Source organism: Chanodichthys erythropterus, chromosome 2, assembly GCF_024489055.1.
Source record: "Chanodichthys erythropterus isolate Z2021 chromosome 2, ASM2448905v1, whole genome shotgun sequence".
Classification (NCBI taxonomy): domain Eukaryota; kingdom Metazoa; phylum Chordata; class Actinopteri; order Cypriniformes; family Xenocyprididae; genus Chanodichthys; species Chanodichthys erythropterus.
In genome coordinates this window covers 5,030,557-5,053,250 of record NC_090222.1, presented here as the reverse complement: position 1 = coordinate 5,053,250, position 22,694 = coordinate 5,030,557, and the positions used below count along the sequence as shown (strand labels likewise).

Genomic DNA, 22,694 nt, shown 5'->3' with positions numbered 1-22,694 from the left:
CCGTTTGGCTTAGTCTTTGCACATTTGCTTTGTAGACACTGGATCAGTACTTCCGCCTGTGTGGCGCATGACAGAGCAGTGCAAAAAAAGCATTTGTGGTTAAAAAGTATATAAATGTAATTTTTTTTAGAAAATGACAGATTGTTTCTCTAGATCAGTGGTTCCCAAAGTGGGGGTCGGGACCCACCGGAGGGTCGTGAGACATCGAGGGAGGGGTCGCGAGATGATTTCCAGAAATCAAAAAATATATATATTTTTTAAATGATTAGAAATAGCATATTTTATCAATAATTGTAACAAAATACTAAAAATATTAGTTAAATTAAAAACAAAAACCATGCAAATAAAGAAAGCTATCAACTTTTTGATTTTCCTTCCCCTCGACCGTGAGTCCTGAGGTGATTATGACAATTTACAGCACCATGTTAAACATTCCGACAGGTGCATGTAGGTAATTCTTTAGGCTTTGGATGTTATGTTTGTCGAAATGAAACATTGGTTAATATCGACCAAAGACAACGCAGGGAGTAGAGCGGAGAAGCACCGTCATGCCTTTGCAGTTCATATGCGGAGCAGCTATTGTGTTTTCACATCTGCCGCGTTTGCAGTGCGCAACTGATCCGTGGCTGTTTATCACAAACACAACATTTACTTATTTTTATTTCAAATCCAAAAGTTGTTACTGAACATGGCTTGTCAGCATTGCGATTCTCTTTTTATACAGTGTATTTCACAGATGTCACGTTTAAACGCACAACATTTAAACGTTTTATTCAATTTATTACTTTATGTTTTATATAATGGGATTGTGTAGAGAACTTTGAAGCTGCACTGAAACTTTTGGACCTTCAACCCATTGAAACCTGGTGAAGTCCACTATATGGAGAAAAATCCTGGAATGTTTTCCTCAAAAACCTTAAAGAAAGACAAAAACATCTTGGATGACATGGGGGTGATTAAATTATCAGGAAATTTTAATTCTGAAGTGAACTAATTTTATGCCCTTTTATAGGTTTTCATGCTTAAATGTTCAAAAAAACACATTCTTTTTCACATATCTGTTGCATATATGTTGCAGCTCCTCTCATCCCAGTCTGTCAATAACACTTCCCAAAAGCAACTACACAAGTTCCGCTTTTACCAACAGAGTTTAATGGAACTTGCGCCCATAGTTGGCTAACAGGGCTTTGGGGAAACTAGGCTTTTGGCTTTTGGTCTCTATGAAGCCCCTCCTTCCGAAAAGCACAGTGTGCTCTGATTGGTCGGCTGGACCAGTGTGTTGTGATCAGTGTTGGGGAGTAGCTTTTCCAGTAACAGTGTAGCTTTTCCAGTAGTTAACTACATTTTCCAGCAAGTAGCGGTGTAGCGCGACCAAAAGCTACAAGCTACTTTCCGTTTTGCATTCTGACGAGCCTAATTCATTCATAAAGCAGCACAGCGTCTTCAGATCACGAACTCAAATCATGCATTACCGCCATCATTACAAGCTTTGAAATCATAATTGTAGTGCATTGCTTTGTTTTAAACCCCAAACATCTTACTTAAACATTCTTCATTAACAGTTATCCAGTTATTTGTAATAAGCTATGTCATTAAAAAATTTTTAAAAAAAAAGTAAAAGTTTCAATGTAGCTAGCTACTTTTTGATAGTAACTTGTAGTGTAGCTAACTACTTTTTCAAAAGGTCAAACTTGTCAAACTACAGTTTCAGAGTAGCTTCCCCAACACTGGTTGTGATTGGTCAACCGCTTAGAGTGTGTTTTGTAACTGTCAGGGCCCTTATCGTAACTGAGAGTTTGGCCCCACCCCTTTATTTTCATATGCCCTTTGGAGCGACTTTGTTCTTTGTAAATTTGCAGAGCTTTTTCATGCTCAAACAGCAACATTACACACCAAAGAAAGTTGAGCATGTAAAAAAGCAAAATATATGGAAGCCCGTTTCCGCCACTAAAAAAAAAACAAAAAAACGCCACAAAAAAAAAGCCACTAAAAAAAAAAAAAAGATGAATTGCGACTTTTTATCTCAAAATTCTGACTTTATATCATAAAATTGCGACTTTATATCTCAGATTTCTGACTTTATATCATAAAATTGCGACTTTATATCTCGCAATTCTGACTTTATATCATAAAATTGCGACTTTATATCTCAGATTTCTGACTTTATAACTCGCAATTGTGAGATATTAACACGCAATAAAAAGTCGCAATTCATCTTTTTTTTTGTGTGTTTTTTTTATTTATATTTTTTTGTGGAGTTTTTTTTTTTTTTTTTGGCCTTTTTTTTTTTTTTATTGGTGGAAACGGGCTTCCATAAAAATAGGTCCTCTTTAAAATGAAAATGAAAGCAAATCTAAAAACCAGTCAATGAGATTTTTTTTTATCTCAGGTTTTCCTAGAAACCTGACGATTCCTCACATAATGACTACCCGAGGAGCTCCAGACTCTTACTCACTCTAATGAAGTGTCTTTCTGATAAAACATCTCTTGTCTTGCTAATGTTACTGCAGAGAGGGCTTCATCAGTGAGTAATCTGTCCCTGTTGAAAAGACCAGCATGAATTTCCATGCGGATACAGCCTGAGTTAGAATAGTTAGAGTTGGAAATCAAGCAAATTCTGCTAGTTATGAAGTCTGTTGGGCACACCCACATCCTAAACACAACATATCACAAGTTATGCTTTTATTTTTGATTCAGTGAAACGGAACACGCGTTTATGCTCTGAAGGAGATGAGTGCACTTTTAGTGCAATTTGGATAAAAATCTCAGATAAAACAAACAAACAAACACACCCACACACACACAATTGGGGGATGATTCTGGTTACTCCTCAATTAAAGATTAAGATTACACTAAACTGTGAAGCTCGTAAGTTGCTCCATTTTTAGCAAGCAATTACGTGAGGAAGCCAAGGCCATCCTGTAAATACAGCCAAAGCAAAATGAAGATATATAGTACAAACACATACTGTGGGCTGTAAGGCTGTGAATATATATATATACATAAGTGTGTTTGAGAGGCACATCATGCACGTCTCCAACAGCCTGAGTCACTCCTTCCTGACCAGTCTGGAAGCCAAAAACAGGTGTGAGCTGTAGTGTGAGGACGTTACTGTGGGCTTGAGTTACACAAGTGTGTGTGGTCTCTCGGTGGAGTGTGTGAAGACACGCTGGAAACATCTGAGCAGTTAACATCCCCATGCGATCACAAAGAAACCCGAAGTGAGTGTCAAATTAAATATGTCCGAGTTGTTCAAGGAGCGGTTTGACCCTACATGAGCACGTTAGCACCGTTTACACCTACCTATAATAGCACACAGCTGCCATGACCTTTGACCCCCTCACTTATGATCTCAGGTAGTAACCCAACAAACGTTAAAACAACTTTAAACATATTCTGCCATCTGTGGTATGAAGATTAATGCATCATCTAACAATTCAACCTGAACACATTCACACAGATATAAAATACATAGAATTTGGAGAAAGAGATAAAAAGATGGAGAATTTCAAGTAAACACAGAAGAAGGACTAAATCAAATTAAAAAGAGGATAAAGGATACACGGACAGCTCTTTTACTCCATCTCAATTCATTAACACTTTCATTTTGATGTTCATTAAAATGATCATATGTGAGCGGTGCTGGCAAAATGAGTCGCAATGAGCAAACTCTCAAAAGTGAGTTATTGTTATTTTCACAATCTCAATTAAAAATCCTTCAAAATGATGTATGAATCAGAGACCAAATGAGCTCCAGCAAAGTGAATTTTGAGAAAAATGGAGTTAAAGTTTTCTGAAGGTTCCAAAACAAAATCATCTAGCAACCAAACCTTAAAATCCCTGTTAATGACATCTAATTTGGCACACACCTCGTCAAAACCAAATATCTATAGGAAAATACAGTATCTCACAGAGATACAAAATAGTAAATTGTGTGCACGATTTAGCTTGTAATTAGCCCGTGCACATTCCGACTCATTTTGCCAGCACGGGTCACATATGCATTTTTCTATTCCTTCCTATCTATGGCATTAAATCTGTCTCGCTATTTTTAAATATATTTTGTGCATAATTGTTATTGTTTTAAAATAAGTTTAAATCCATCAAAAAATATTATAACATTTTATAGATAAATAAGGCAAAAAAATTCAAATTTTACTGTGTATTTTTTTTTAAAGTGCCCGTTGAAGAAACACTGATGTATAACTTATTGAATTAATTTAGTAGGACTTTAAGATTTTAAGTTTAAAGATAAAAGATAGAGACAGTTCTTATTTTTTAACCATATAAGAGACTCCATCTCAGTTCATTAAAAAGTTAATTTTCCTGTACATCAAAATGATCATATGCATTTCATTTTCCCCCACTTTTTGAAGGTCACATTCAAACTGTTTCGCTATTTTTTCAAATGACTTTAAAAGACAAGAAAATCTTAAAATAAGTTTTAATCTATCATAAAAATATTATTACATTTTAATTCAATGACAATCTAAACAAAGAGTGAAATAATGACAAAATATAAACTATTTTAAAAATGTACTGATTAATTCTATTTATTAAGTGCCCATATTTAAAGAAACATTTATCTTATTGAAATGAGTATTCCCATTCCACTTTTCCACTGTGACAAATAAATCAGCTACAGCAATCTCATTTGTGTCTAGTGAAAAAAAAAAAAATCACATTTTCCATTTACTGCAAAGTTTCAGATGACTGTTAGAATTTACTGACATCTGGTGGATCTAAATGGAACTGCAGTTTCAAGATAAAACCATTTTTCTACTTCTTGTTTCATTTTTACATGGGATAACATGGGGTATTTGTATGTTCATAAATGAATTTGCCACAGGACTATTTGAGCAGAGCAGAATAAAAATCTTAGTTATAACCCGGCTCAAAAACGATGCATCGGATGTCTTTGATTTCAATCATCTGTTGTCTGAATTTATGGACTTTTATGTGAATGCAACTCTTTCATTCAGAGGCAGGTGTAAAAATGAGGGCGGTGGACTGCTGTGCTGTGGGGTCAATGTTCACTTATGCAGGATTCATGAAACACTGTGGACGTCAACAAAAACCCCCACTCTGACTCAGCATTTGTGAGGCGCTGGTAAACAGTATAATCCATCATGTCACAGGACGACGCTGCAATTTAAACGTGAACAATTTGAGTCTGCTTATATTGCATGAAATATGAATCTGCACCAGATCGTAGCTGAGCTCAGTTTGTGCTGCTCATATCTGTGTTTGTGCTCACAGAGATTCAGGTTCAAATTTAGTCTGTCATGAAATACGATGATTAATCTGTAGTTGCTATAATTTGTTTCTACAAAACAAGGCAAGTTTATCCTAAACAAAATAACATTCCCATTAAATAATGAAAATGTTCTTTCTAAATGTTCTCTAAATGTTCAAAACGCTCAAAACATTTTTCCGTGGTTGTGGGAACGTTAAAGGATTAGTTCACTTCAGAATTAAAATTTCCTGATAATTTTCTCACCTCCATGTCATCCAAGATGTTCATGTCTTTCTTCCTTCAGGCGAAAAGAAATGAAGGTTTTTGAGGAAAACAATCCAGGATTTTTCTCCATATAGTGGACTTCACTGGGGTTCAATGGTTGAAGGTCCAAATATCAGTTTCAGTGCAGCTTCAAAGAGCTCGACATGATCCCAGCTGAGGTATAAGTGTCTTATCTAGAGAAACAATTGGTCATTTTCTAAAAAAAAAAATTAAAATGTATACACTTTTTAACCACAAATGCTCTGTGATGCGGCAAGCATTACGTAATTACGTTGGAACGGTCAGGCATGATGTAGGCGGAAGTACCAAGCAAGTGTTTACAAGGTGAACGTGCCTTTTTTGCCGTACCATGATACTTCCACCTACGTCATGCTTGAGCAGAGCAAGACAAGCATTTGTGATTAAAATTTTTTTTTTTTTTTTTTTTTTTTTTAGAAAATGACCAATCGTTTCACTAGATAAAACCCTTATTCCTCGTCTGAGATTGTGTAGAGCAGGGGTGGAGCCAGACATTTTGTCCTACGACATATTAATTTGGCATTAACAGCTTTACTGACATTAAAGGAACTTTGTTGTATGTTGGAGTAAAGTTCATCAAGTGATCAGTGTGTCGCACAGAATTTTGTAAAACTATGTTGGGTGGACCTCTGTTCCTCAAGGGGGGTCCGGGGGCCCTTGGAAGAAAATTTTGTACATTTTAAGGTTAAATGCATCAGTCTGGTGCACTCAAAATTAAGAGTTTCAACCCATGTACAGTGTGCAAATTGAACAAAGAAACAGCATTGATTTGTACCTGGACATTAAAGAGGACTTTAAAGGTGCCATCGAATGTTTTTTTACAAGATGTAATGTAAGTCTAAGGTGTCCCCTGAATGTGTCTGTGAAGTTTCAGCTCAAAATACCCCATATATTTTTTTAAATTATTTTTTTTAACTGCCTATTTTGTATTTTGGGGCATCATTAGAAATGTGCTGATTCAGGTTGTGGTCCCTTTAAATCGTGCGCTCTCCGCCCCCGGAGCTCACGCTTGCCTTAAACAGTGCATAAACAAAGTTCACACAGCTAATATAACCCTCAAAATGGATCTTTACAAAGTGTTCGTCATGCATACGGCATGCATACATTGGATTATGTGAGTATTGTATACGGTTATATTGTTTACATGTGATTCTGAATGAATTTGAGACTGTGCTCCGTGGCTAACGGCTAATGCTACACTGTTGGAGAGATTTATAAAGAATGAAGTTGTGTTTATGGATTATACAGACTGCAAGTGTTTAAAAATGAAAATAGTGACGGCTCTTGTCTCCGTGAATACGGTAAGATACGATGGTAACTTTAACCACATTTAACAGTACATTAGCAACATGCTAACGAAACATTTAGAAAGACAATTTACAAATATCACTAAAAATATCATGTTATCATGGATCATGTCAGTTATTATTGCTCCATCTGCCATTTTTCACTATTGTTCTTGCTTGCTTACCTAGTCTGATGATTCAGCTGTGCACAGATCCAGACATTAATACTGGCTGGTCTAATGCTTGAACATGGGCTGGCATATATAAATATTGGGGGCGTACATATTAATGATCCCGACTGTTACCGAACAGTCGGTGTTATGTTGAGATTCGCCTGTTCTTCGGAGGTCTTTTAAACAAACGAGATTTACATAAGAAGGAGGAAACAATGGAGTTTGAGACTCACTGTATGTCATTTCCATGTACTGAACTCTTGTTATTCAACTATACCAAGATAAATTCAATTTTTAATTCTAGTGCACCTTTAACATCTTTTTAGTTGTGATGTAGAGTCCCAGTCTACATTACATTGACACTGGTGTTTTATGATGCCATACAATTATTTCAATAATATAATAATGATTTATATAATTATTTCTATACAGTAATATCCATATAGGCAATTGTAACAAATGCACTGTAAAATAAATGAAAATTCCATAAGTAGCCTATAATTTACTTTACACAACAGTATAGGGAAATTACAATACTTTTGTCCTTGTTTCTTCACTTGCAAGAGATAAACTCTTGAACTTTTATTTTGGAGAAAACTAACACCAGATGATCGAGTGATCCAATGTGCACACTTCTCTTTAAACCACAAAGCACAAATAGACTGCCTTTATACTTAATGAAATCACTATCTTTTACTGTTTTATAAAGGCACAAAGCCATATCATGGTTTCGATTTTAGTTCGTTGGCAAAATACGATGTCAGAGACCTTTTATATTCAGCTATGTTTTAAATTTTCGGTTCATTATGAAACAATGGCGGCACAGGGTCATTAATAGGAAACACTGAATGAATGTTTGGCCGACAAATGTGCTAAAGTTGAGTAATAATATTATATCGTAACAAAACCCCGAAAAGAGAGTCGGCCTGCAGCTGTTCAGAGTGAGTGACAGGAGGTGTGTCCGTGTTCAACTGAGAGAAAGCACTGCCGGTATGGCATGGATAGGCGACCTACTGCAGAAAAGAGGTATTAAACTGTTTAACATATTTTACTAGAGATATGTATAGAAAAATTATATTTTGAAACCACTGTAAGGAAACGTCAAACCTGACAAATTTGGGGCTTTTGTAAAAACATTCGGGGCTCCAGCCCCTTTAGCCCACCGCTAGCTCCGCCCCTGGTGTAGAGCACTTTGAAGCTTTTAAGCAATTTGGACCTTCAACCTGTTGGTAACTGTTGAAGTCCACTATATGGAGAACAATCCTGGAATGTTTTGAAAATGTATTTTCGACTGAAGAAAGAAAGACATGAACATCTTGGATGACATGGGGGTGAGTAAATTATCAGCAAGTTTTAATTCTGAAGTGAACTAATCCTTTAAGGAAACATTCCATTTGATCATTCTGCAAACATTATGGGATTGTTACTTGAATGTTCTCTGAACGTTCTGAAACAAGTAGTAATAAAATTTAAAAATATCAGGTGAATGTCCAACTAAAACGCTTCACAAAAAAAGTTCCATGATGATGCTCATGTTACATGTTCACTGTCGTCTTCCTCAGTTTGACCTTAGTTTCAGTCTGTCAGTCTGTTAATTATGGTATTAGTTTCCACCTGTCTCATTACCGCCCTCATTAGTTCCTTTGTTTGATTCATGCATATATATACCCCGTGTTTCCATTCATGCCTTCTCCGTTCTCGTTGATGTTGAATGTTTCATGTATACCTGCCTGTTTTTGTCATTAAAGACTCTACTACATATTCTCCTTCGTCCTTGTTCCTTGCTACACCGACGTCATGTAACAGCTCAGCTCTGCTGCCAGTTTATTATAACATCTTTACTGTCACTTTTGAACAATTTAATGCATCCTTGCTGAATAAAAGTATTATTTAAAAAAAATAAAAAATATATATCTATTGACCTAAAACTTTTGAAACCTGAAACTTTTGAACACTTTCTAAGTGTTCTCATATCAGTAGTTATAGTGTCACTCTCATCTGACCCATAACAGAGCCCAACTATTACAGGCAAAAGGCACTGCTATTCAAGAGCTTGTCAGCAAGGGTGTGTGTGTGTGTTTGCTGACTCAGGCCCTGACAGAGGCGAGAGAAACCTGCTAGATGCTGAATTGTCTCTCATATGCCACAGATTCTTGCTATATTTTTCCTGAGGACACTCCTGTCACATCAGACACATTTTCTGTCCATAACTAAAGCAATGCTTCTAAAGCCTTTGTGAGCGGTGCTTGTCTTCTGCTCTGACTGCAGATGGTTGGCAGCTCTGACGCAAGAGTGTCTGGATGCAAAGAGTCATCAACATTAACTATTCAGGACATAAAAAAAAAGATTTTATCACATTCTGATGAAAATTCTTCCTGCCACAATGCTGCTGTGGGTGCTTGACAGAAGTGGCTTTTAGTATATCGCTATGTGGTTGCCAGGGTGTTCTGGGTGGTTTCTAGGGGTTTTGTTACTGTCTTGTTAGAGCACACAACTTTAATACTTACTGTTATGAGTTTGATCAAAAAACGAACTAAAATCTTATTAAATTTTAGTGCATTTAAAAATGTAATTATAATAATGCAATTAAAAAATAAAACATAAAAGTATAATACATTAGTAACTCTAAATATATTAAAATTTTAAAATTTAATATATAATAACAAAATATAAAAATAAATTTAAAAAGTAACCCTAATTTGAATCAATTGTCAAAGTAATTTAAATCTCAAAATATAATAATGTAAAATAAAAATAAAAAAATATAAAAATATAACAAATCAGTAAATTGTAAACTATTTAAATATTTAAAATATAATAATGTAATATAAAATATAAAAATATTATAAACAAGTAACGCTAAATCTAATAAAATATTAAAGTATTATAATAAAATGAAAAAATAATAATGTAATATTATATTTATAAAAAATATAATAATGTAATAAAAAATAAAAAATACAATAAATCAGTAACCCTAAATCTGATACAATTTTAAAGTATTTTAAAAAGTAAATTATAATAATATATTATAAAAATAAAAAAAAAATACAAATTTGCCAAATCAGTAACACTAAATCTAATACATTTTTAAAATGTAAAATATAGTAATGTAATGTAAAATATAAAAATATAATAAAAAATAACTGTAATTCAAATATATAAAAATTCCAAAATGTTAAAGTGTTTTAAACTTCATGGTATCATATAAATATAATAATTTAAAATATAAAATATCAGAGCAACTTCTGTTTCACATTTCCATTGAAGAATTTTGGATCTTCCAAAAAATGTTGCGTGATTGTGTGTTTATATCCATGCGTGGCTCACACTGAGGGTTCAGTTACTCGTATCTATGTTGTAATACCATCTAATGCGGTAGATCTATTCTAATTACACTCCTCAGACAATCTAAAAACGTCCCACATGAATGCAGGTGAAATTTGCCTAAATGATTAATACTCGAGTGCTTTGCGCCTCTATTACAAAGAGACATTGAAAAGACCATTTGCATTATCTGCCTGTGTACATTTGCTCTTAAGTAAAGTCAATACTACATTTCCTCTACCACGCGTTCCAGCCATCACCTCGACTGAAGAACGGACGTGTCATTTCCTGCTTATAATGAATGAGTCATGATTAGAACAGCAGAGGTCAGCAGATTTGAGAACAGACCTGCGATGCGAATGACGGCCCTCTCGGCCGGGTCCAGCACGTCTCCTGAGGCGGATTTGGAGCGTTTGACGCGCTGGTGTTTGGGGAGGTTCCAGGGCAGCGTGTCTCCAGGAGAGCTGCTCCTCTCACTGGAGCTCTGCTCCGCCGGAGGAAGATCTCGCAGCTTGTCCCTGCGGCCAGCAGCCATCGCCTGCAAGATTTACAGCAAATGAAACAACGCAGTCAGTGGTGTGCAGTGCTGTTCTGAAATGAGGAGGCACATTTCACACTGATTTTTGTTCTTTGTTTGTTTGTTTGATTTATGTAAATTCAGGTTCTAGTTGCAATTAACTCTTTACCCACTAGAGTTTTACTTGTAAGTTGCATGTCAGCGCCAGCATGGTCCCCAGAATATTTTGTTGCATGAATATGTAAACATATCAAAAGAAATAAACAGCCTCTGCTTTGAAAAAAAGAAAATTATTCTAGCTTCTGAATCACTGAATCAATTCACTGAATCAAAAATAAAAAGGTAATTGTAATTATCTCGCAATTCTGATTTTTTTTTTCCAGAATTGTGTGATATAAACTTGCAATTGCAAGAAATAAAGTAAGAATTGCGTGTTATAAAGTCTTTTTTTCTCAGAATTGTGAGTTTATATCTCACAAGTCTGACTTTATAACATGCAGTTGTGAGTTTATATCTCACAATTCTAAGAAAAGAAGTCAGAATTGTGAGATATAAACTCGCAATTGCAAGAAAAAAAGAATTGAAAAACAAAAACAAAAAAAACAAGCAATACAAGTCTATTTTGTATTTTTACATTACATTAACAATGTAACTAATGTTCTATTGAAACAAAGTATATTTCTCATCAAGTTAGTGCTTTTTGTCATTTAGGGCCCCGATATACTTCAAGTGAAATTGAAGAACGAACTGGTTTGACATAATTTCAACCAAAATTAGGCCATAATGAAGTTCGTTTGGAGTTCTTTCCGAGAGTTCAAAATTTTAGAAAATTTCCATAAAATTTCTGGCTGGAAAACACCTTCGAACTTCCATTGGTCCACGGTGATTAGGTAATATCAAAGACTATAGAATTACACAAGATGTGTCACTCGTATTGTTTTGAATGGGAGAAAGTGCATTGTGCAATATGGCAGAATAAGTCCCGCCTTCTAAATAAGAGCCAATCGCCAATTATAAAGTTATCGCGTCAATGCAGCGGCCGTTAGAAGCTCTGGTTTCTATAGAAACAGTCAGATGCACACCTCCGAAATGAGGTACAAGAGATGCACATGTGCATTAGCTTGATCCATCCTGAAAAATACAGTTTTTTTGTCATGATTCAAGTGTTTAGAAACACAATTTAAGAGACAGTTGTTGTCAGATTTTATTGGTGATTTCAAATATGAACTTTAAACAAAAGCTTGGCGAACATCTTTGGAGAATTTGATGTTTCCCCCATTCAAAGACATAGGAGCTGCTCTTGAATGCCAGAGAGGTGTTTCAAAGATGGCCACCGAGTGAAATGACTTTTCTTAAAGGGACTTTGGTAATATGTGGGTAATTCTCCATGTCTTTTGTTCAGTCTGTTGAGGTCAGATGTAAGTAAAACAGCTGCTTTTTAGTAAAAATTGAAGTTGTAATTCTAATTGAAAGAGACACTGACGCTGTTTTTTCATGTTTAATACTGTAAAGCTGCTTGCTTTTAAACAATCTATTGCAATAAATTGCTGTCATTTATATTGTGTTTATTTTGTTACTGCAAGGAAAGTGTGCAGCATATATTATTTACATAACTAAACATCTCTCTCAGCGGTGTGGGTGCTATCAGGAGGTTCGCTAACTGTATATCGTTGGTCACGTATTGCAAACTTCTTTTCCCCCGAAGCGAAGAACGATAAAGAACTTCGCCGTGAGTATATTGGGGCCTTTATTATAAAATAATAACTATATAAATTAAGTAACACATTTCAAATTTAATGTATATTTTATTTGTAAACTGATGTTCAGCTGTGTTTTTTAGTAGTCAGCAGCTTTTTTTCGGATCATCACTCATCAAAGCTCGGTAAACACTGCAGGTGTCATGCCGGTCACAGACACGGACATGTAACTTCACACTCACAGATAGTGAAAGTCACATTTCTCTTTAATTAGTCTTCCCTTCAAAAGAATTAAGGCCCATTCACAGACACTGAACGTGCACAAAAACAAGGTGTCACGTGAACAGCCAATCATAGCGTGATGGAGGCATTGCCTCCTCTTACATGACTTTTCCCCATTCATTCTCAATAGAGCGCTGCAGTGAAGACGTATTTTTGTAGGCCAACCCATAGGTTAGCATGGTTCCCTTGAGAAAATCCCAATAGTATTTTTTTATTGGCTTTTGGATTATTGCAGAAAATAAGCTCTGTGACCCACAAAAGTTTATGATACACATTTTGTTCTTCATGATAATCCTAACAAATGAACACAACTTTCATGAATTTTGAAGCCTAAATACAATGGCCAGAAGTAAAGAGCTAAACATAGGCTACAAGCGTGAACATCACTAAGCTTCTGATAACTCTTTCAGTCATTATTCAAAAAGCATTTTCCTTGAAAGTTCGATTTATAATTGTTTCCAAGAGTGTGATTAAAAAACCCAATGAGGATTATGAAAGCAGACTAGTGAGCAGATGAGTATTGATGTTTAGGAATGATGACGCTTTAGAAAAAATCACCAGGGGTGTTACTGATGTATTTCATGTCGTAAAATAAAACGTGAAAATATCTTGAGCTTGTGTTGTTAACCACAGACCTTACTTCAGGCATTTAACCTAAAACCCATTGACTTCAGGACAACGGAACCGGAAGTTTTAAAATGCTAATTTGTTCTAATATTTTGGAACATTTTCTCACACTTCCTCATCACTGGAAACACCTCTGAAACACACACAGTCCTCATCCTTTGGAAGTGCATGCAAAGTGAGTTTACTTTCGCAGCACAGAAAACAGCATCTTCTAGACATGTCAACTCCTCACGAACCAAACTCTTCCAGCCTCAGCTACGACTACAGTGTTTTAGGGCGGGGCAAAGTAGACGTTGTTCACAGGCAGCCAATGAAGACCATAGATTGGCGCTATGTATTTTCGTGCAGGAAGTAAGACTGGAATTACTGACGACTCGTTTCAGGCAGTTCAGGATTGGTTCTTTCTTTTGGGAGACAATAACTCTATCTGCAATTTGATCTTTGAAACTTTGCAAACTTTTTCACAAACCGATCTATTCCACACTACATGAAAGATAATATCTGAAAAAGCATAATAGTGGCACTTTAAAATATTATAAACGTTTTATAAAAATTGTCTACCAAATAAGAAAACAGTGGTTGGTCCTATAATAACATGCAGGAAAAAAAAAACTAAAACATTAAATGATATCAGAGACATGACCTCTGATGATTGTGTCAAGGTCAATAAGTCTCTTAAAATATAATATAATATTTTGACCTTTTTATGACAAGGCAGGGAACCACATGATATTCAGCTACTGAAAGCCACAAAACGCAACAACAACCAGTAAATATCTTGGAATGTCTTAGCTTCTGTAAAAAATTGATGATAAACCCTGACACAATGCTAAATCACAATGTTTCTGACTTTTAAATAGTAAATAAACTCCTCACATTACTCACATTAGATGGGTTAGGCAACTGACCCGTGTGTTAAAGTTAGGCTAACTAAGAGTAAATTATTAACCACAGCATTACCCAGGCATAGCAGCAGTATCTAACACATTTTCATATCACATGCTTTATAAAGTAGAACTATGTAAAACGAGTATGATATAAATATATATATAACTTTATCTGTCATGACTCATGCACATGCTGTAAAGCAGCAGTTCAACGAGACACTGGGTTCACACTGACCTCAATGTTCAAATGGACAGAGCAAAACACATATAATGACTAACACCAGCTCTAGATATTGTGCCCACACCAATTTAGTATTTCCAGTAAATATCCACATGCTAAACAAACACATAGTAAATAAGATGTTCATGTGAGCCTGTGGGCATGTAAATGTGTCATTTATAGACCTTTCTTTGTTAGAAGATGATGATGGGCTGAGAAAGCTGAGGAAATGAGATGTAAATGAACTATAGCTACCTATTACCCTGAAACCAGAACTCAACTCCTGCAATAAACATTCACTTCTCTGAAAGCCTCAATGAACTCATAATAGGTTATTTTTAATATGAACAAACATTAATACAGTATGTTGCCACAACAACCAATATTTGAGATGGTATTGAAGTGGTAATGCAGAGAAGCAAACTTCATAATGGTATAGTGAGAAATGTACACTGGAAAAAAAAATTTCAGTCTTTCTCCTTCAATATTTCATTTTACTTGGCATTTCTGTGTAATTTGTGAAATATTCTAGCAGTTTCTCAAAGTCTTTTTTTCCAGTGTACATGAATCAAAATAACTCATAACTCCACACAACAACTGATTGATCAATCTTCCCATGGATTATACTCTTCACACCTCAAGTGAGCGCTTAACAGTGTTGGGGGTAACGCATTACAAGTACCGTGAGTAACGCAATCAGATTACTTTTTTCAGGTAATGAGTATGCATTACATTTAAATTCACAACAAAATATCTGAGTTAACTTTTACAAATAAGTAACACAAGTTACTTTGTTTTCCCATGTATTGACTGACAGCTCTCCTGTCCCCATGTGGAGAGAAACCGTAAGTTCAGAGGTGCTGTGTGTGAACATGATGGTTATTGTAGTTCTAGACTAAATGTGAGCATTTACTCATCTCAGTTGAACAGATTCAGTATTTCTCAAAATGAGTAAATACAGTGAAATGCAAACTTGCATGAATTAAAAATGCTAAAATAACATAAATATACTTTATGTATTTAACGTCACTTTATTAACCAATGTATTTGCTGTTGACCTTCAATGATCCAATTCAACCATACTAAAATGTCTTTAGTTAACCACATTTGTGTTTCCTTTGTGTTTGTATAGTGTGTTAAACCAAAGCCACTGGAAGGAAGGCCTGCAATCTTTAACCAAAAAAGCGTAATGGCTAATGCTAATGCTCCGGCTTTCTCGGTATGTAGGGAAAGAGACAAGAGGCCGTTTTTTTAATGGATGTCAATGGAGACGAGGCTTCACTACACTGAATTTAGGTGTTCTGTAGCTGGATGGATTAATCGACATAGCTCTCTCCATTTACTCCCGAAATCTGAGCCGCTAAAGACGAGGTGGATTCATTTTGTTTTCGAAGAAAATGCTCCCTCAACTCTACTGAAATTCGTTTATGTCTGCGTAAATCATTTCACACTGGACTGCTTTGTGAACAAATGTCAATACAAAAGGACAATACAAAACAGAGGTTGAACTAAAAAGTTGTTACTCAAGGGTAGATCAGTACAAAAAAACTGTTTGTGATCCAGCTTACAGTCTCCAGAGTGATACTATATACAGCAGTAATGAAGGACAGAGCACTTTATTACAGTTCATCGGACTTAATTTACGGATATAAAGCTTACCAGTTTATTAAGCACCACCTGAAAAAACACAAGGTCTTTATATATTTGCTTACTGTTAGTTGTAACGAGTGTTTCTGTGTACTTCGCTGTGTATGTTGATGATAATGCAAGGGAGGGAGAGAGTTTATGGATAATGTTTTAATGCACACTTGCACTGTGTTTTATTAAGCTCTTACAGAGATTTTCTAGAGTGAAAATAGACACTTCTTATTTTGTGAAGTACAATAAACGTCATAAAACTCATCGGTAAACAGGCTTGAACTAATATAGTGGATAAAAACAAGAGGACAAAAATTTACAATTTTAACATGCTATAAAAAATGATCTGTGTGGTAGTACAAAGAACCATCTCGTCACCCTGCATCGTCATCGTCATCACCATCATCATCACCATCATCATCACCAACCATCAAGCAAGGAAGGAGGAATGCGCGAGGGGAGAGGCGTGCCGGCAAAGCTGGGTACAGTACGCACCAGGGAGGAACTGCACAACCTACCCAGGGTTACCCAGGCTCGTACCGACTTCCTCCACTCTGTAATGGTTCCCCAGTTCCTTCCAGCCAACTAGTGCCTGCATGGGAGTGCCTAGTTTTAGCTAATTTATTTCAAAGACATTTTAAGTCACACTTTAAAGAGGATACCCATTTTATGGACTATGGTTGACAGTACTCTTAACAGACTAGTTTCTTCCCCGTGTTGACATAGGCTAAGGGGGGGGACTATGTGACACTGTCACAAGTTTAAAAGACTTCCGAAGAACAGGCGAATCTCAACATAACACAGACTGTTTTGTAACAGTCTGGCTCATTAATATGTACACCCCCAATATTTGCATATGCCAGCTCATGTTCAAGGCATTACACAAGGGCAGCCAATATTAACATCTGGATCTGTGCACAGCTGAATCATCAGACTAGGTAAGCAAGCAAGAACAATAGCGAAAAATGGCAGACGGAGCAATAATAACTGACATGATTCATGATATCATGATATTTTTAGTGATATTTGTAAATTGTCTTTCTAAATGTTTTGTTAGCATGTTGCTAATGTACTGTTAAATGTGGTTAAAGTTACCATCATTTCTTGTTGTATTCATGGAGACAAGACTGTCGTTATTTTCATTTTTTAGACACTTGCAGTCTGTATAATTCATAAACACAACTTCATTCTTTATAAATCTCTCCAACAGTGTGTAATGTTAGCTTTAGCCACGGAGCACCATCAAACTCATTCAGAATCAGATGTAAACATCCAAATAAATACCACACTTACGCGATTAGACATGCTGCATGACAAACACTTTGTAAAGATCCATTTTGAGGGTTATATTAGCTGTGTAAACTTTGTTTATGCCATTTAAGGCAAGCGCGAGGTCCGGGGGTGTGGAGCACGAGAATTTAAAGGGGCCGCAGCCCCAAAATAGGCAGTTAAAAAAATGAGTTAAAAAAAAAATCTATGGGGTATTTTGAGCTGAAACTTCACAGACACATTCAGGGGACACCGTATACTTATATTACATCATTTAAAAAGACGTTCTACGGCATCTTTAAGCTTTTTTGTTATTAAAAAACAAACAAACAAGCCCAGCCCAAGTGAGAAAAAGTACCGCAACACATTACTTTCCATAAAAAGTATCTGAGTAATGCAATTTGTTACTTTTTAGGGAGTAATGCAATATTGTAATGCATTACTTTAAAAGCAACTTTCCCCAACACTGGCACTTACTGGACGACAGTCAACATGAAAACGATAGCTATGGAGTAAAGATAGCTCTTACTAATAATAGTTATAGGCCTACGTAGCAGTCCAGGGTGCACAGATGTATATCTGATATAGAGCAAGCACACTTTTCCTACTAGTCACCCATTGGATGGATGTTAACTGAGTCATCAGATGTCTTATAATCTCTGTTATGACAGTTCCATCATCTGTACTCAGCAGTGATGCATGATGTGATGATGCATGGCACCTGATAGAGACTGACAGAAGTACTGAACCACCTCTTAGTCAACAGGAGATGGATTCAGGCTCTATGGATTTAAGGAGCAAGATGTGTTTCTACAACTACACTCATATAGAATTGCATTAGGCATAATATTATTTTCAGTGGTTGATGTATTCAGACACTTTTCTTCAGTTTTCAAATCATTTCTATCGCATTGCATTGCAAAGAAAGTAAATATGTATGGTTAAAAAAAAAAAAAAACGTTTGAATGTTAAACTATGAAATTCCATCAGGGGTGTCCAAACTCAATCCTGGAGGGCCCCTGTCCTGCAGAGTTTAACTCAAACTTGCCTCAACACACCTGCCTTGAAGATTCTAGTATGCGTAGTAACACCGTAGCTGTGTTCAAAATCACCCCCTATACCCTCATTCACTATTCCCTACATTACTCCACTAATAGTCCACTTGAAGGAGTGAATGAAAACGAGTGAGTGACTAATGTAGTCCAATGAGTGCGTCAGAAGGGCTGCCGCTTTTGCATAGTTTGTGCTTGTTGTTTAATAATTATTTGAAACTTAGCAAATTAACAGCTCCAGTAGTAATGAAAAGATTTAACTTGAACTCATGGAAACTAGCATGTATAAACCTTAATTAAAGGCCCAGTGTGTAATATTTAGGAGGATCTATCAACAGAAATGCAATATAATATACAAACCTGATTCCAAAAAAGTTGGGACACTGTAAAATTGTGAATAAAAAAGGAATGTAATAACTTACAAATCTCATAAACTTATATTTTATTCACAATAGAATATAGATAACATATCAAATGTTGAAAGTGAGACATTATGAAATGTCATGCCAAATATTGGCTCATTTTGGATTTCATGAGAGCTACACATTCCAAAAAAGTTGGGACAGGTAGCAATAAGAGGCCGGAAAAGTTAAATGTACATATAAGGAACGGACGACAGATTTGCAACTTATTAGGTCAATTGGCAAAATGATTGGGTATAAAAAGAGCCTCTCAGAGTGGCAGTGTCTCTCAGAAGTCAAGATGAGCAGAGGATCACCAATTCCCCCAATGCTGCGGCAAAAAAAATTGTGGAGCAATATCAGAAAGGAGTTTCTCAGAGAAAAATTACAAAGATTTTGAAGTTATCATCATCTACAGTGCATAATATCATCCAAAGATTCAGAGAATCTGGAACAATCTCTGTGCGTAAAGGTCAAGGCTGGAAAACCATACTGGATGCCCGTGACCTTCGGCCCTTAGACGGCACTGCATCACATACAGGAATGCTACTGTAATGGAAATCACAACATGGGCTCAGGAATACTTCCAGAAAACATTGTTGGTGAACACAATCCACCGTGCCACCATTGCTGGCTAAAACTCTATAGGTCAAAAAAGAAGCCATATCTAAACATGATCCAGAAGTGCAGGCATTTTCTCAGGGCCGAGGCTCATTTAAAATGGACTGTGGCAAAGTGGAAAACCGTTCTGTGGTCAGACGAATCAAAATTTTCTGTTTAAACATTTGATATGTCATCTATGTTGCATTCTGAATAAAATATTGAAATTTGAAACTTTCACATCATTGCATTCTGTTTTTATTCACAATTTGTACAGTGTCCCAACTTTTTTGGAATCGGGTTTGTACATAACTATGTTTTTTAGTGCTGTATAAAGACCTTACATAATGAACCGTTATCTATCTACATACACCGCAGGTCCCCTTACATCGAAGTTACCATTTTGTTCCACCATGTTTCTAAAGTAGCCGTAAACGGACGAGCTCCTCTACAGAGCTACTGTACTGTCCTCTACTCTCTTCTGTCTCAGACGATGACATCTTTGTCCTGTGTTGGCCACCATAGCTTCTCTATGTGCTTCGAAAGGGAGCGGTGGGCGGGGGACTGAGCCGTTGGTTGCAATTCACAACCTCACCACTAGATGCCGTTAAAATTTACACACTGCACCTTTAAACTATTTAATAATCATTAAAAAATGAATTTATATTGTATGATATTGTGCTGTAGTCACATTGGACCAGTGGTTTGGAAAATGGATGGATGAATGATTCGGCTTTGGGCGCCATATTCTGGTGAGACGCGGGAATTCATTTGGCATGGCCCTCACAGTGCATTATGGGTATTCTCTAGTCATTGAGCGTGCATCAGTTGTACACTCGTTATTGCAGTGCATTGTGGGATTGAATGAGTGCACTCTGTAATGTCCACTATGGTTTCGGACACCACTACAAATGGCTGTCCCCTCAAATAGTGCCCTATTTGGGGGCGATTAACAATTAAATAAATAAATAAACAATAAAATAAAACTATTTCAATATTTACAATGTGAAAATTATTCATATGCATTTACGCAAATTATGTCCCATGGTTGTGGCATCATTTTCACCTCAGCCAGATATTTTGCCCCAAATAACAATTTATGTTGTTAGTGTACTTGTTTATCAAGGAGACAAATGTTTTAATTTTTTATTATTATTTGCCACTGCCAATCGAGCTGTAATTTAGTAAAATTATGCAAAAGTGTGATATTTCAGTATTGTTTAATTCTGTTTAATTAGTATATACATAATGCAAGCTATGAAGTTAGCATTATAGCAAGAATTCTGTCATTTCCACTCCCATTACTTCCACCCCAAAATGAATGTGGATGACATTTAAGTGTTCATGACAGTTCAAAAATATTGTACAATATTCTCCTGTTAGTGGACAAACATACAAGTGAGAGTGTGATATAAGGTGTTATAAGGGAATTTCTAAAGGTCTGCAGGGCCAAAATTGTATAGTGTAATGCAGATGTGCTGATGCATGAAGGAAACATGGGTGTATCACATCACAATAATCCAATAAAACATTTTGAGAATAAAAAGTATGCCTCGACTGATGAGAAGTGAAATCATCCACACCATGAATACACAGACCCTTCAGAAATTATGTTTAAAATTAAACACTCCTTCATATATTTACTTCATTACATGCATAAGACTGAACGGTTACAATTAAGCAAGTTAAAATTCAAGTCAGGGAGCCATTAATAACTTTTCGAATACCTCTGATTATAAGGACGTACAGTATTGAAGACAAAATCCATCACCTGAATAAACCACTGCAAAACAGAGCAGACAGACCGAACATCTGTCCATTAAGAACATCTCTCTAAACCTGCAGTGCACGCGCCACTCTGTCCTCAAAATATGACATCAAGTAGCCTAAATATCAAATATCGCATGAACTGGATCTTAATAAATATATACATATCTGGTAATTTACCGTGTGTGGGACTGGCAATTCTCGCGGTCCCGTCAGAGCAGCATTCACGGGACACACGCTTCACTTCACGGTGAATTCCTGTTAACATCCACGCGTGGAAATAATAAAGCCTCGCGGTGCGGTCAGTCTGGCGCAGGCAGAAGAGCTGAAATGCAGAACTGCAGTGCTGCGCGCGCGGTGTCCACATACACACACCATCCCACAGCAGCACTCGAGATAACGTCAGCGATCAGTGATTAAACTGTGTAAAACAGCGACCCGTTGCGCCACAAGCGCTGCTGTAAAGATGAATAAACGATACCGGTCAGTGTCTTTATGATGATCATCTTTACATACTGAAGGACTGTATAGTGTCCAGAGCTGACGGAGCTTTAACACGACAAATGGTTAAATTAAAGAGACATGCAGATGCGTGAACTCTGGTGTAAGTTTGAGTTAACCAAATAATGTGTTTCAAGCTTGAAATATCAGTAGTTGTCCGGATGGGTGGGTGGGTGGGTGGATAGATAGATAGATAGATAGATAGATAGATAGATAGATTTTAGAGAAGAGGAAGAGTTGTTGTAGTAGAGTGTTGTTGCCATGCCATCATTTTACACTGGACTGCTTCACAAACGAGGGTCAATTCAACGCTGGATTTGCACAAAAGACGAACATGACAGTGCTAGTCGTCATCGATTAGTTGAATCAACTCCACAGCAACTACATAAATGTACCCACTAACCATTCAGAAAGGTCCAGTTTCATTCTAAAAGTTGTAACTTCTTCCTGAGTCTCTCCATCAGTGTCGACTCTGGTTTGAACAATGTAAGGCTGAACACCGTTAGACTACTGACAATCCTCATTTTGGCTGCGTGAGATTGTCCAGCTTTGTTGTTGTTGAGCAACCAAAGTGCAAGCTGTTAAAGCTCCGCCTCTGGAAAGTGGACCAGGAGCAAGCGGCAAACTCCCCCAGTTTCTCTTGAAGCCAAAACGGAATGGACTATATGCTAGGAGCGTTCTTTAGAACTTCCGCAATAAATAAAATTGGTTTATTGGCAAATTAGGTACATGTGATAACTGCATTAAAATATGAATACAACATTAAATGTTTGTTTTACAAAAAGCACAACATTTTGTTTTTACTCAAAATACTCAAATAACAGAAGTTATTCCACAGATTAAAATGGTGTATAACTCTTAATTGTATGTGCAGCTTTGACAGAGTATTTTGAGTCTCTTTCACACTGGTA

General features: G+C 36.3%; 1 protein-coding gene across 6 annotated transcripts in view; it reads right to left on the bottom strand.

The window, feature by feature from the left end:
• Positions 1–21,594, bottom strand: part of plecb (plectin b) — a 188,396-nt gene extending 166,802 nt beyond the window's left edge. For 5 of the 6 annotated variants that reach the window (XM_067400119.1, XM_067400128.1, XM_067400139.1 and 2 more), the window contains exons 1-2: positions 21,463–21,594; positions 10,674–10,863 (exon numbers count right to left, since the gene is read on the bottom strand). In XM_067400119.1, the coding sequence (XP_067256220.1) occupies positions 10,674–10,860 (187 nt within the window). In that variant the 5' untranslated portion in view covers positions 10,861–10,863; positions 21,463–21,594. The remainder of the gene's footprint in view (positions 1–10,673; positions 10,864–21,462) is intronic. The other variant, XM_067400273.1, reaches the window with a different exon arrangement.
• Positions 21,595–22,694: the final 1,100 nt, after the last annotated feature.